General features: G+C 25.0%; 1 protein-coding gene across 1 annotated transcript; it reads left to right on the forward strand.

The window, feature by feature from the left end:
• The first annotated feature begins 10,802 nt into the window (after positions 1-10,802).
• LOC107011309 (homeobox-leucine zipper protein HOX11-like) lies at positions 10,803-13,133 on the forward strand. The gene is made up of 4 exons (XM_015210746.2): positions 10,803-11,270; positions 11,548-11,900; positions 11,995-12,074; positions 12,444-13,133. The coding sequence occupies exons 1-4, from the start codon at positions 10,961-10,963 to the stop codon at positions 12,823-12,825; spliced, it is 1,125 nt and encodes a 374-aa protein (XP_015066232.1). The 5' UTR covers positions 10,803-10,960; the 3' UTR covers positions 12,826-13,133.
• The last annotated feature ends 1,663 nt before the right edge of the window (positions 13,134-14,796 follow it).

The raw sequence follows: 14,796 nt of genomic DNA on the forward strand, positions 1-14,796 counted from the left end.
AGTTTAATGTGTGCATTTTGATGTGTTTCAAGTTATTTGTGTCAAGACATCTTCACATACAAAAGTCACAAGATTTTCATGAGGAGAAAGTTGTTGCAAATTAAATGTAGTAGATATATAGAAATGAGATTTATGGAATTTTACTAGACGTGTTTTATAAAATGTATTCATTTCAGTTAAGTTTTTCGAAGATTTTTTACTTTAAATCTTATATTATGCACATATAAATTTTACTTTGATAGAGTATATAAGAATAATGCTAAATAGAATGTATTAGTAATGTTTGCATAAGTAATGTGTGTATTAATTTACAAAGATACCCTTCACTATTTTGTTTGTGATTACAATTTATTTTCGATAACATAAATTTTGTTGCTATCAACTCCTTCTCAATCAAAAAAGGGAAAAGTCTTATTTATGCCATCGAACTTTTAGAAAAGACTCATTTATGTTATCCGTTAAAAATTTGGCTTATCTATATCATTACTGTTTAGAAAAAGACTCATTCATATCATTATTTTTTAACAGTGATTTTGTTAAAACAACTTTTTACACATGGCAAGTTCTGATTCGCCACGTCATTTTTTTAAAAATAAAAAAAAATCAAAATTCTGAAAAAATATTAAATAAAAAACACACCAAAATTAAAAAAAAAATCCCTTATAACCCATTAATAACCCACTTTTTCATTCACTTTTACCCTAAATACCCTAACTAAGGATAGATTTTGATGTGTTTTTATTTAATATTTTTTCAGAATTTTGATTTTTTTTTTATTTTTTTTAAATGATGTGGCCGAATCAGAACTTGCGACGTGTAAAAAGTGGTTTTACAAAATCACCATTAAAAAATAATAGCATGCATGAGCCTTTTTCTAAACGGTAATGACATAGATGAGCAAAACTTTTAACAAATGGCATAAATGAGCCTTTTCTAAAAGTTCGATGGCATAAATGAGCCTTTTCCCACCAAAAAAATAAAAACTCTTTAATCGAAAGTCTCTAATTTGAACCTGAATATGTAAAAATATTTGGTAAAACATATCTATCCCTAATGAATAAGTCTTACACTGTACATGATACAAATTTAAAATAATCAAATTCCCATCTAAATATCAAATAAATCTCTTTTTAGAAAATTAAATATAGTAGTTCTCATCGGTATAATCCCTGTATCTCTTTATATTTCAAGTCATACTTGTTGCAGAGCATTTAAAAAAGGTACTAGTTCTGTATTTTCGATCTCTTTCTATCTCAAAATAAATGTTATTCCTCATATATTTAAACAAAAACTATTTCATAAAATAAGTCCTCCTATGGTTTTAGCAATTTAAAAAGAAATTAGTAATTATATTTAATATATCCTTATATTTAAAAAAAGATTTCTTTAATAATATTTCATTCTAAAAAACATTTAATAATAAATAAATATAACTTGATAAACTGTATATTATTTATTATTTTTTAATAGATGTGAAATGAACTATAACTATAATTTAAATTGACACCTAGGAGATGTTAACTAGAATAATCACAAAATTATTTTCGGTGTCACGAATGAAATTAATATTAAAATAGAGATAGGTTCATCCTTTTCTAATTTCTTTTCAGAATACAAAATTATTCGTGAATCAAACGATTTTTTAATTTAATTTATATAACATACTTTTTTTAGTCAAACAAAATTCTTTTTATTTGATAAAAGAAAATCTACAGAACTGATTCTTTTGTTGAAAACATTATTTATTTTTAGAATAAAATTGAAATATTATAAAATTTTATGATATTTCATAAATTTTGTTCCTTATTAAAATTGAGTTGAGTAATAAAGTGAATTGTAGAAGGAACAAAACCTCTTTGTTTGAACAGAGTGGAATGGAATATATATTATACTAATAATAGAAATGATGAAAACTCATTGGAGTAATCATTTTGAAAGTAAAATAAAATATATTTGTACGTTCATATATTTTTCTGATGGAAAGACAACTTTATTCGAAAATCAAAGAAGAAAGACATATAAACCTATGGATTGAAGAAGAATGTTTAGTAGTAGTAATTAAGAGTAAAATGTTGTTGGACTAATAAAAAAACACAGTAAAATCGGATTTGATTTGACCTCTGCCTGCCCCCGCTGTTCTATTTTGGGGCCTTTTAGGAGTAGTATCATTACGATGTTTAGACATGTGATATAGAATTATAATATAAAATAATGATATAAAATTATATATTTTATCGCATGATTTTAAAATATGAAATAAAATTTTATATTCTTCAAAAATTATGATTTAAAGATATTTTAATATAAAAATTAGCCTTCAAATTTATATTTTGCAAAAATAACCCTACATATATCTACTAATAATGTATTATATAAGTAAATAAAATTTATAATTAATATAAATATCTTTTAAATTATTTATATCCTATATAATGATTATTCTTTCTATTATTACTTTAAATCAGTTATGTTTTATCAACTATAAACACCAATCAAATTGGTCAAAAAATGACTCAAACTAATGATGTTGGTTCATTTTTTTAGACATATGAATGAAAAATTCAAGTTTAACGTGAGAGGATTGATTATACTACGTGGAAGAATTATATTAAAGAACAACAACGATACTACTTACGTTTGATTTTATTTTCTCATTAAATTAAAGTTTGATCATAAATATTGTATTTTTAAAAAATATTTTTGTGATAATGTATTATGTAATACTATAAACCTGTGCCTATTTAATAAAATTATATAAATAAATGAGATAATTTTAACTATTTTATAAGTCATGAGGTTTTTACGTTTATGAGAAAAAATATATACAACATAAAAATTTCAAATCGCATGTCCAAATTAACAAAACTTATACTTCATCTCATGATTTTATATAGTATGATTTAAAACGCCCTTATTTTATTTTATGCTTCATTCGTTAATAACTATAACAAATAAATCAATAAAATCCACAAGTAAAACTTAAAATATATGTAGATTTTATTACATGTTATCAAGATTTGAAAAGTTATTTTCTATAGAACTTTGAACTCAACAATTCATTCATTATCCCTTCCAACAGGGACGTATTTGAGAAGAGTTATGAAATGTTACGTGATACTACTTTCTTAAAAATTAATTACTAAATATGTGTGTACAATTGAAAGGAAAAAACATATAAAAAAAAAAAAAGAAGAGCTAAAGTAACACTCTTTAAGCAAAGAATGTGTTTATTCAGTTAGTAAAGCTATAAATTTTTAAACTTGAAGTTGTGGACAGGGGCAGAGCGACTTCAACGGAAAATTATATTATTTATATATAATTAAAATAATATTTTATGTATATATAGTAGATGTTGACCCCCTTCAGCTACTTTGTGTGTCTATTTTTACAAATTTTTAACCCCTTATTGAAAATCCTGACTCCGCCATTGATTATGAATTCAACCCTGCATAATACCATTTTATATACAATTTTTTTGTTTTTTTACCCTGTTTTTCAATTAAATACAAATACATTTTCTTTTAGAAAAAAAAAACTTTATATATATATATATATATATATATATATATATATTCAAAAAGGTGATACTGTTTACTAAAAATTGTGCGTACCACAGCTCTCAAATTACCAAGTTTATTTGAGTTTAATTAACATCAACCAACGCTTCTTATGCCTTCATTGGTTGATTATTCAAATCTTCTTTTATGTGGATTTTGTATGATTATTTTGAATAATTAATTATTCTTAATAAGCACGGCAATTTAATGAATCATAGAAAGTAATTATTGTGGAATTAAATAAAAACTTTTGAATAACTTTACTTGACGTTCTTCCTATTACCTTAAGTGGTCGTAATATTAGAAAAATAAAATAATTAAATATATATTTTTCTAATTTTATCTTTAATAATGAAATTTTCGAAAGTTATAATCATTGACTAAAAATCTTAGTAAGGAGCATATACTTCAAAATTGTGATTGCTTTTAATTTCTTTTTTTTTTAAAAAAAATCTATTGAAGTTATTATATTTTGCATAATTCTGTGGAAATGCTTTTACACTTATATTACACTCCATTGTACGGTATTGTGTGGTAGATATAATGTTTGGCTAAACTGTATTATTTGTTGTTGTTTAATAACCTTTTAGTTGTTTGATTTGATTGTATCGTATTATATTGTAATTTATAATTTTACAAAAATATCCTTAATTATCCTAAGGCAGGAGGTTTGACTAGATTTAAATAATTAAAATAGAGGATAAAATAGTATTTTGAAATATTATATAAAGATATAATTGAAAAAAAAGAATTAAGTAACAATGGAAACACACCAAATTGGTTGTTCCATAAAATATTGGTATTAATTGTTACGTAACAACAAAATTTAACAATACAGTACAGTACATTTTAAATAACAATCAAAACAAACATTATAGATATAGTAACAATAACAATACAATGGATAACAATGATCCAAACATAGTATTAGAGTTATCCCCGACACAATTTCTAAAGTAAAAATAATAAAATTTAAACGACATATTTACTTGAAAAAAAATAAATATAGAAAAGTGTTGATGACAATTAATTTTGTAATGAATTGTGGGTTTATCTCTTTTCCAAAAGAAGAAGTGAAAGGGCGGTGTGGTTCATTAATAAACATGAGATTAGGGTAAAAATGATGACAATTTTGAAGGAGAAAAGGTGTTGAATTCAAGATAAGATAATTAAAAGTTGTAAACATAAGGCACTAATTATGCTTAAGTATTCCCGTGATATCTTGCATGATTTTATCCTTTTTGGTCAAACTATTTTCATCCATCACTTTGTCTAAATTCTTTACAATCTTCTATCTTGGGTTTCACGTTTCCTTGAATATTACCGTCTTCATCCTTAATTATTTGTTTATTTTTTTAATTATTATTTATAATTACTTGTTCGTTTTGATAAATCAAGAAAGCATAATTTTTTTTTATCTATTATACCTTCAATTAAATAGCTGATTACTTTGAATAATAAATTTTTTTTCATCCACTTCATAATTAATAGAAATAAAATATTAAACTCATTAAATTTTTAATTATTTTCTTAATAAATTTGTCAATTCATACGTGAACAAGTAAAAAGGAACAGATGGAGTATTATTCTCCTCTTTACTTTAATTTTTTTTCACGTCCATTAATATTTATATACTCCCTCTGTCCTTACTCGTGCATTTTTTATTTTGTAGGTTTTCTTAATAATTTTTATTATTTTGATAAATCAAGAAAGAAAAATATTTTTATACTCTAAAATAATTACTTTGAAAAAAAGTAATACTTCTTGAATATCTTAAATTTTTAATTAATCCATTTCATAATTAATAGAGATAAAATGATAAACTAATTATTTTTAGTAATTATTTTCTTAATAGATTTGTCATTTAAAAGTGGACAAATAATTAGGAATAGGAGCATAGAAACAAATTGTCTACAAAGGGAATGTTAATTTCTTTCTAAAGTTGGTTTTGTTAGGTAAATGTGCTCTCATCTCGACTTCGTTGGGTAGTAAATATTTCTTCAGTCTTTATTACTGATTCATTTTTTTTGTAGTTATTTTTAATTATTTATTTATTTTGATAAATTAATAAATGACAAATCACGTAATTAGAGACATAGAAAGTATTGTATAATTCTATGTATCGAAATTTAGATTTAAAAAAATGTCCCTTAATATTTAGATTAAGTTAAATTTTAAATATTCAACTAAATAAATTTGAATATTTGCATGGTGAAAAAGGGGTCCAATGATTTAGAGGCATTAAAGGAAGGGAAGCACAATTCATAAATGCTTACATGACATTTTTCACTTTCGGTAATCACAGATGAAATAAATACCTTTCGCTTTCCTCATCTAACTCAAAATCTTAACCACTTTTGATTGTTTAATAAATTACTCTTTTCTTATTTTCTAGAAGTAATATTTATTTTATTATATTCTTGATGAAATAGTTAATTAATCTTAAAAATCTATACTTTAATCAACCTACAAAAATTTACAAGTAATTAATATATATTGAAATACTTTATTTATACATTGATTAATTATTCTCTTGATTCACTATTCAATAAATTCTTATTTGAAATAAGCTCAAAAAGTTAAATAGTCATTCAAATTCATTTTTTAATTTTTGAAATCTAGCATATATTTATCATTTGTTGAAAAATTGACTTAAGAAAACATTAAATAAAGATAAAAAGCTAAAGTTATTTATGTTTTTAATGTACTTGCAATCTAAAAATATGACGTATAAAAAGAAACGAAGGAAGTATTATTTACTTGTTCAATATTAATTTAAAAAAAGGTGTATGATATATCCTTCAACTTAGTTATTTAGTGTTGTTATACTTTTTTTAATAAAAGTGACTCATATATGCTTATATTTTTATGAAACTGACTGACTAATATATGCTCATATTGTTATACAAATGAATCACTTATATACCATTTTCATCTAATAGAAGTGAAAAATAATTTTAAACTATTCCCCAATTTTTTTCAATAAACTAATTCAACATTATTATTTAGTGGTTATATTTATTTATGTTTTACTAATTTTCTTATAAAATTTATTATAAATTCACTAATTTTTTTAATTTCAAATATAAAAACTAAATTACAATATAGCCGAAAAATAATTTTAAACTACAATACAACCAGAAAATAAATAGTTCCATTTTTTTTATTTACACTAAAGAATGAAAATACAACATGAATAAGAAACTCAAATAATGATAACAAGAAAATTCAAAAAAAAAAAATATGTTTAAAAGAAATTAAAATGTACCTTTAACTTTGCTAAAATATCATATATATCCCTAAATAATTTTTTTAATTAAAAGTAAAAAATATAAATGCAAGATTAACTTTTTCACTTCGTTAGACAAAGGGTATATATGAACTTTTTTTTATTACTAAGGGCATATGTTAATCATTTGTATAAGAGTAAGATATATATCCATCACATTATTGATGAGCTTCTAAATGACAAAATTAAAAATATATATCATTTAAAACAATTAAGTTTATTTTATTACTTTTTAAATAACCTAAATTTAATAAATAGATAATTAATAAGTTAAACTAAATAACAACATTATTTCTCAAATTTTTAAAATTAAAGCAAACAAAAATAAAGTATTTGTCTTTATAGTAAACGCAAGAAAAAATACTAACACTAGTAGTTTAGGGTCCTACCCCACCCCACACCCCCAAAACCATCGAAGAGGTTATTTGCTTATTGGCCATGTAATCCTATCATTTTAATGGATAATGTTAGATGTTTACAAAATTTGATCAAAAGATCTATAATATTTTTATTTTTTTAAAATAAAATGTATTACAATTAAAAGGATAATAATATTAAAAAAATAAAATAACATAGGTTAAATACTATACTAATTTTTCTAATAAAAAATATTTCCTTTTATAATTAAGTATATAGGGATGGTCATTAAATTTTTTAAACTCAAATGGTCAAATTAATCTACTAAGACCAAGAAATAGTCAAGTCAAAACTAAAACTTTTACCTAAGCTTTTGGTCTACATCCATTTTTCTCAATTGACCATCATATTTCAACATTATATCAACAATCACCTCTAGAATTTTCAGTAGCAAATAGTAATTATCATCATGATCAATTATAACTATTATTCACATCATTTATCATTCAATATTATCATCTATTAAAACATTAAATTACTATCAATAATAATAATCGTCATTCTTTATTATCATATATCGTTAATCAGTCTTAATCAATAATTTTTTCTATACCATTAATTACCACGATAATTTACTATTGATAGTCACATCACCATTGATAACTATGTACCTCCTACATCATCATCAACAATCATGTACATAATTAATTTGAAATAGTTTTTTGATATCGTATTAAATTATTATTTTGATAATTTTTTTTATAGATATTATCTTGGGGGGGGGGATTACACGTACTTTTGTATTTGGGCATGATTGTTAGGTGAGTATTCAAAGAGTTTGTCTCTAACATTCCAATGTTCCATTATGAGGGGCGCCCCAGCTACTACTACTATAATCAAACCTTCTTTTTCCCTCTCTTCATTAATTATATATATTTTTTTCAATCATTAATAATAATGACATATTCATTTAAAAATTTCTATAGAATAATTCTTCTCTTTTTATTCTTTCATATTTGAGAAAAATACCAGGGTCCTTTCTTCTTTAATTATATTATTTCATTTGTATTGACCTGTTGACCACAATATCTTCTTTTGATTATTCTTTTAAGGATATTTTGACTCATTGCTAAGCTCATAAAACTTTAAGTCTCCGAAGTTCGTTCAGTATTTAATTATTTATCTATTTTTAAATCAATATATTTAATAAGAAAATAATTATTGATATAGTAAATTTATTCTTTAATCCCTATTAATTTTAAATATTTTCAAAAAATTTTACTTTTTCCAAAAGTAATTAATTGATGTATAATAGTTAGTATTTTTTATTCTTTCTTGATTTGTGAAAATTGATAAATAATTAGGAATAACTAAAAAAAATAGATAAATAATTGAAGAGAAAGAGAGCATACAGTAGCATCAAATAGTAGTACTTTGAACGTACATATTACTCTTAAAAGTAGTAAATAACATTTGTAAATGATTTTTTTTTTAAAAATAAATTGTTTATAATTTCTACATCAACTTGAAATAAAACAATTATCATTAAAATTCCAAGTTTGAGAGGTATTATAAATAAAATAATGACTTATCCCCATAAAATTTTGATTTATAAGTTTCTTAGCTTGTTTTAAATAAATCGATCAGTTTATAAGGCTTGAGCAACATTGAGTCGGATCAAGCGAATCAATTAAAACATATTTATATATATATATATATATAACTGATAATTCAATCTAGTCAAACTGATTATTTTAAATTTTTTTCTCATTTCTTATTAGTCTAAACTCTAACCAATCAAGATTTCAAAATCTGTGATGGTGCAAGATAAATTCAAATAAATTGAGTAAATTCGTATTGACTGACAATTCTCTTAAATATTACAGTGGAATGAAATAAAAAATTTCAGTCTTTGATAAATAAGACAATAACTAATAGTCTTCTAAAATGCAATTTTCAAGTTAACTAAAATTTCATTTCAAATAATGGACACATATAATTAAAATAAAAAATATATCATAGGTGTAGCCTAATTCCCCACCTAATAAAAAGCCTAAACACGCGCAATGTCCATAAAATAGAGTTGCATTCCGGTCCCTCTAAATCTTTCATTAAAGGTCCTCTCCCAAATAATAATACTCCTTCCGTTTTAAAAAGACTATCTCTATTTTTTTTTAGTTTATTTAAAAAATAATAATTCTTTTTTTTGGTAATAATTTAACTTTAATTTTCCACGTGACATGTTTAAGACCATAAAATTAAAGGACACTCTAATACATTTGACATAACTTTAATTTAGAATCACAAGATTAAAAAGTCTTTTTTTCTCTTAAACTCTGTTTCAAATCAAACTAGCCTTTATTTTAAAACGAAGAGTAATTTTTAAAAAGCCAGAAAAAATAAATTTTAAACAAAATAATTATTATTATTAACATGAATAGAGGGCTTTCACGTGTGTTGTCAACCTGAGATTGTCGGTTCAAACATACTCTTTAACAAGTCAATGCAAATAAACAATATGGTCCATTGATAATAATAATAATAATAATAATAATAATAATAATAATAATAATGTTAAAAGACCAACTTCACCAACAACTTCATCTTCCCATCGACATATGTCTGGAATAATACATTATCGTAATCGAATCAGAATTTTTATTAAATAAGTTCAAAATATAAAGCAAATATATGAAGAGGTCGATTTGAGTTATAACAAATAAAAGTAAATTTTTTGATAAAGAGAGTTTAAATAAATTTTTTTGATCATAGTTGTCACAGTATCTGAATTAATACCAATAATTGATTACGATAATCATAAAGATTTACTTGTTAGATTCGTATAAATAACATAAGCTTTGATGACCCGCATGGCTAAGGTATTTCGTGTATCTGACACTATTATGCACCATTCCTTAATTTTATTTTTCCTATTTTACTGGAAAAGGAAAAAAAAAAAGTTTGAAGACATGCTTGTAAAGAGTTTTTTTTTTGTATATTTTTTTAATATAATTTTTGTGGTTCTTATTTGTTATTAATATATTTTGCGATAAGTTCATATGCATTGGTTTAGATTATTTAAGCTAAAACAAATCTTAGTAAGTTTCTTTTATTTTCAATTTGTAGTCTTTAATTAATAATAAAGAAGTTCTCTAATTCTCTTACAATCCTAGGAGCAGGTTATGTTATTCAGTAATTATAATTTTACAGTTAATATCAATTTAAATGGAATATTAACATTAGTTTTCTATTTAATTTAATCAAATATAAATTTATGAATAAGAAGTATATTTTATTATTTTGAGGAATAAAAGAATAAAACATGAGAACAAACCAACATAATGCTGGTTTTAATTATTGGTACATCTAGTATATATCTCTTTTTGACTAGACATTATCATATATTTACCCATAAGACAAAAGTATCAAAATATCAAAAAGTAGAAAATATATTACTCTAAAAACTAAATTAATTTCTTTTTTTAAGAAAAAAGAGTAATAAGGGTCTACTCTTTTGTTCAAAATTAGGACCCCACTCAACAACTCTTAAACATCATCTCTCTTTCTCTCTCTACTCTCTAGCATTTAATTATTAATTTTCACATATTGGATAGAATCTCTATAAAGACTCTTTCTTCTCCTTTCAATCCAAAATCCCCTTTTCCCTTTTTTTTTTCTTTACAAATACTCTCTTCTCCTCTTCCTTTTATTTCAACTCCAAAAAAAAAAAAGTGTTCTTTTTAAATCACATGATATTATGGAGCTTGGATTAAGCTTAGGAGATGCTAACACAAGTTCTTCTCCAAAATCATTTTTCTTGTCTAAGAAAAAAGTTATTTCTACTTGTAATGATCATGAGAAGAAAAAAAACTTAGGGTTTTGCATGGCTTTAGGAATTAACTCATCAAGTGAAAGAGTAGAACAAGATATTGAAGATGAAGAAAATAATACTTCTGAAGAAGGCACAAATAATACTCTACCTGTTCAGCTTGATCTCCTCCCTCTTGTTCCTCTTCCTAATCCTCCTACTAATCTGCCTCAATCACATCATTGGTCATCTGATAATGGTAAGTTATACATATTTATAAATTTTTAAAAGTAATGAATCTTGGATCTATTGTATTAGTATACAAATTAATATATACACATGCAACATATTAATACATGTATTTTTTTAAAAATTTAAAAAATTGTGATTTTCCCCCTCATGTATGTTCTAATGATTTAGTTCAAATTTTTTTGAGTTTTTAGTCAATAAAAGTCTCCATCTATTAATGACTTCCATTTTGTAGGAATTTTTTTTTAAATTTTTGATAGTATTGAAATGAATCTATTTTTTTTCAGGGAGTTCTGAAAATGGTTCGTCGGGAAACGGAGGTTTGCCGGCGGCGAGAGGTTTCGACGTGAACCGGCTACCGGCGGCGGGTATGGATGAAGTTTCATCTCCGAATAGTGTAGCGTCGTCGTTTCGGATGGATTTTGGGCTTTTCAAAAGCTGTGTTAATATTGTTGGCGTCGGAAATAAACGGAACTCGGAATCCGCCGGCGGGAACGACGGCGGTGAACCGGAAAGAGCATCGTCAAGAGCAAGTGATGACGATGAAAATGGTGCTAATACTCGCAAAAAACTTAGATTGTCAAAAGAACAATCAGCTTATCTTGAAGAAAGCTTCAAAGAACACCATACTCTAAATCCTGTAAGCACAAATAAAATAAATATAATTTTTGTTACTTAAAAAAAATTACAAGTATATTTTTCTCATTGTTTTCTTTCTTATTGTGTGGTTACAGAAGCAAAAGCTGGCACTTGCTAAACAGCTAAGTCTAAGGCCAAGACAAGTTGAAGTGTGGTTTCAGAATAGAAGAGCAAGGTAATTCTTTTTATTTTTTTTATTAACTATACACGCCGTTACTATGATTAATTTTTTTTAATAAAGAAAATATATTTAATTATTTGAAAAAAATTAGAGAATTTTGAAAGCAACAAAGAAAACATTTGTTTGTGACAGATGAGAATTTAATAAATGGGTCTGGTGTGGTCTATTTCCCCCACTTGAATACTTACAATTTTGCAGAAACTCCTTTCAATATTCTTGGATAATGTGAAGCAAGCACTTGTCTTTTTATGTATGCAACCACAATAAATGCAGAAAAAAAATTAAATTATAGTCATTTCATTTTCTTGAATTTTTTTCTTCTTTTGTTAATTGAAATAATAATTATTTTATTTGTTCTTGCAGAACAAAATTGAAACAAACAGAAGTGGATTGTGAATACTTAAAAAGATGTTGTGAGACATTAACTGATGAAAACAGAAGGCTACACAAAGAACTTCAAGAATTGAGAGCTTTAAAGACTTCTAATCCTTTTTACATGCAACTTCCAGCCACCACATTAACTATGTGTCCTTCTTGTGAAAGGGTGGCTTCCACCACCTCCGCCGCCACGGCTCCTCCGATCACTGCCCTCGGAACCACCACCACCACCGCTACCACTGCCACCACTACTACAAGTGACTCAATTCCTAAAGCAATTCCATTCCTTAACTCTAGACCAAGATTTTTTCCATTTACCACTACTAATAATAATCCAAATCATTCCCACCAATCAGCAGCTTCATGAAAAAAAAATGTGAATTTTAATTTTCTCTGATGTAAATATACTAATCATTGGTTTGGTTTTTTCTGCCTCAGAGATTCTGGTAGGGTGGGTTTTTTTATTTTATTTGTTTGGTGTCTGTTGGGATTATTATTGATGGTTTTTTTTTCCTCTCAACATATTGAGAATATTTTGGTTCATTTACATGTGAAAAAAAAAAGAAAAAGGAAAAAGTATGAGAAAAAGGTTTGTAGTTGTACTAGGTTTAGAAGAATTTCCTTTTTATTTTTATTATGAAAAAAAAATAGAACAATCCTTTTTTGGTCTTTCTATGATTGTTTTTATCTATTCTCTAATTTATATTATTGAAATTGTTTGAGTTTCATTAACGTTTTTATTTTGTATGGGCTCTAGTAAAAATACCTTTCGAGTGTATGAAAAAACTCCATAACAATATTAATATCTATTTAAAATCGCTATTGACGTAATATTCATTTTATACTTTAAATTTTGACAAATATTCCTTTTTAATGTTATATTTATAAGATATGAATGCAAGTTGAATTATTCCTTCGGTGATCAATTCGTTTAATATTTGTACGAGTGAAATTTATATTGTGCGTATCGTTTCGATCGCTGAAAGTAAAGAAGATACAAATTTGATATTATTTTTTTCTGAAAATAAAGAAGGTACAAGTTTGATATTATTTTTTTTGATAGGTTGATGATGAGAGGCATATATGTTTTCCTTGGTTCAAGGCATGCTTTGGTAGTATTTTGGTATGGGGGACTATAATATGTCTGTTGTTATTTGTTGCCCCTTTAATGATTTCTTTCCATTCAAAACAACACATTGATTGAATAGCAAATATTATTATTATTATTATAATAAGGTCCGCGTGGGGGTAGGAAAAAAATAGGGGGGACAAAGATGGCAATATTTATCAAAGTGTCTGCTAAAGTTAGGTACCCTTTATGACCACCCAATTATGAGTACACACCACCCAAGTACAATACACATTATATCAATTATGAATCATTTACACCTTCACCGTCGTCACGTGACCTTTATTTTAAAAAAAATTATTTATTAATTTAAATTTATATCGCGTAATATATAATTAAAGAAAGAAAAAAACTCACTCTATTTAGAGTGGAGATTGAATTGAAATATGAGTTTTTTTTTTTTTTTGTTTATATATATTTCACTGAGATCCTTAATGATTGATTGGCATATCACCTCTCATCAAACGTGATTGGTTCTTTTTTTAAAAAAAAATTCAATATACAAACGAAAATAGTGGTCCTGCCTCAGTTTAGGGGATAAATAAAATAGTAATATTAGTTTTGATATGAAAAACAGAAGGATTACATAGAAGCCGTAACTCGCTTACATGAACTTGAAATTGCTAGTAATTATCGACTAGTCATATGGTACGTCAATCACAAAATGATGAGTTTTCTTATTTCAGATTTATATTATATAGAATAAAAAAACAATAACTTGATTGATTATGATCAGATTAGAGCCATGCATAATAAAGATCAGTAGTAGATTGACTGTGAAGCCAAAGCGTCTTAATATAATAATATTAATTTTAAATTTTAGGATGAAATATCTATTATTCGAATTATAGTTGGTGGGTGATAAGAATTATGGAAGAAACAAATAGGAATGAATGAAGTTGTCTTTTACTCATATATCCTTATTGTTCTCTTGCTTATCATTATGTATGGTCAACCTCATAATTATGTTGCTTGCATCTGTAAATATATAGAATCGTCCCTTTCATTTTCCTTTTTCCATATTTAACAATACCCCACTAAACTTCACTCTGCATCTCTATTTATTGCATTCCATTTTTTTTTCAAAATTCATCGCCTCAACTAATTTTAATTCAAATTAAATAATTTAAACTAAGTGCAAATTCAGAAATTTACCATTTTAACCACTTTAATATAAAAAGTTTCAATGTTTCTCATTATAATGTCTGG

This window comes from Solanum pennellii, chromosome 1, assembly GCF_001406875.1.
Source record: "Solanum pennellii chromosome 1, SPENNV200".
Lineage (NCBI taxonomy): Eukaryota > Viridiplantae > Streptophyta > Magnoliopsida > Solanales > Solanaceae > Solanum > Solanum pennellii.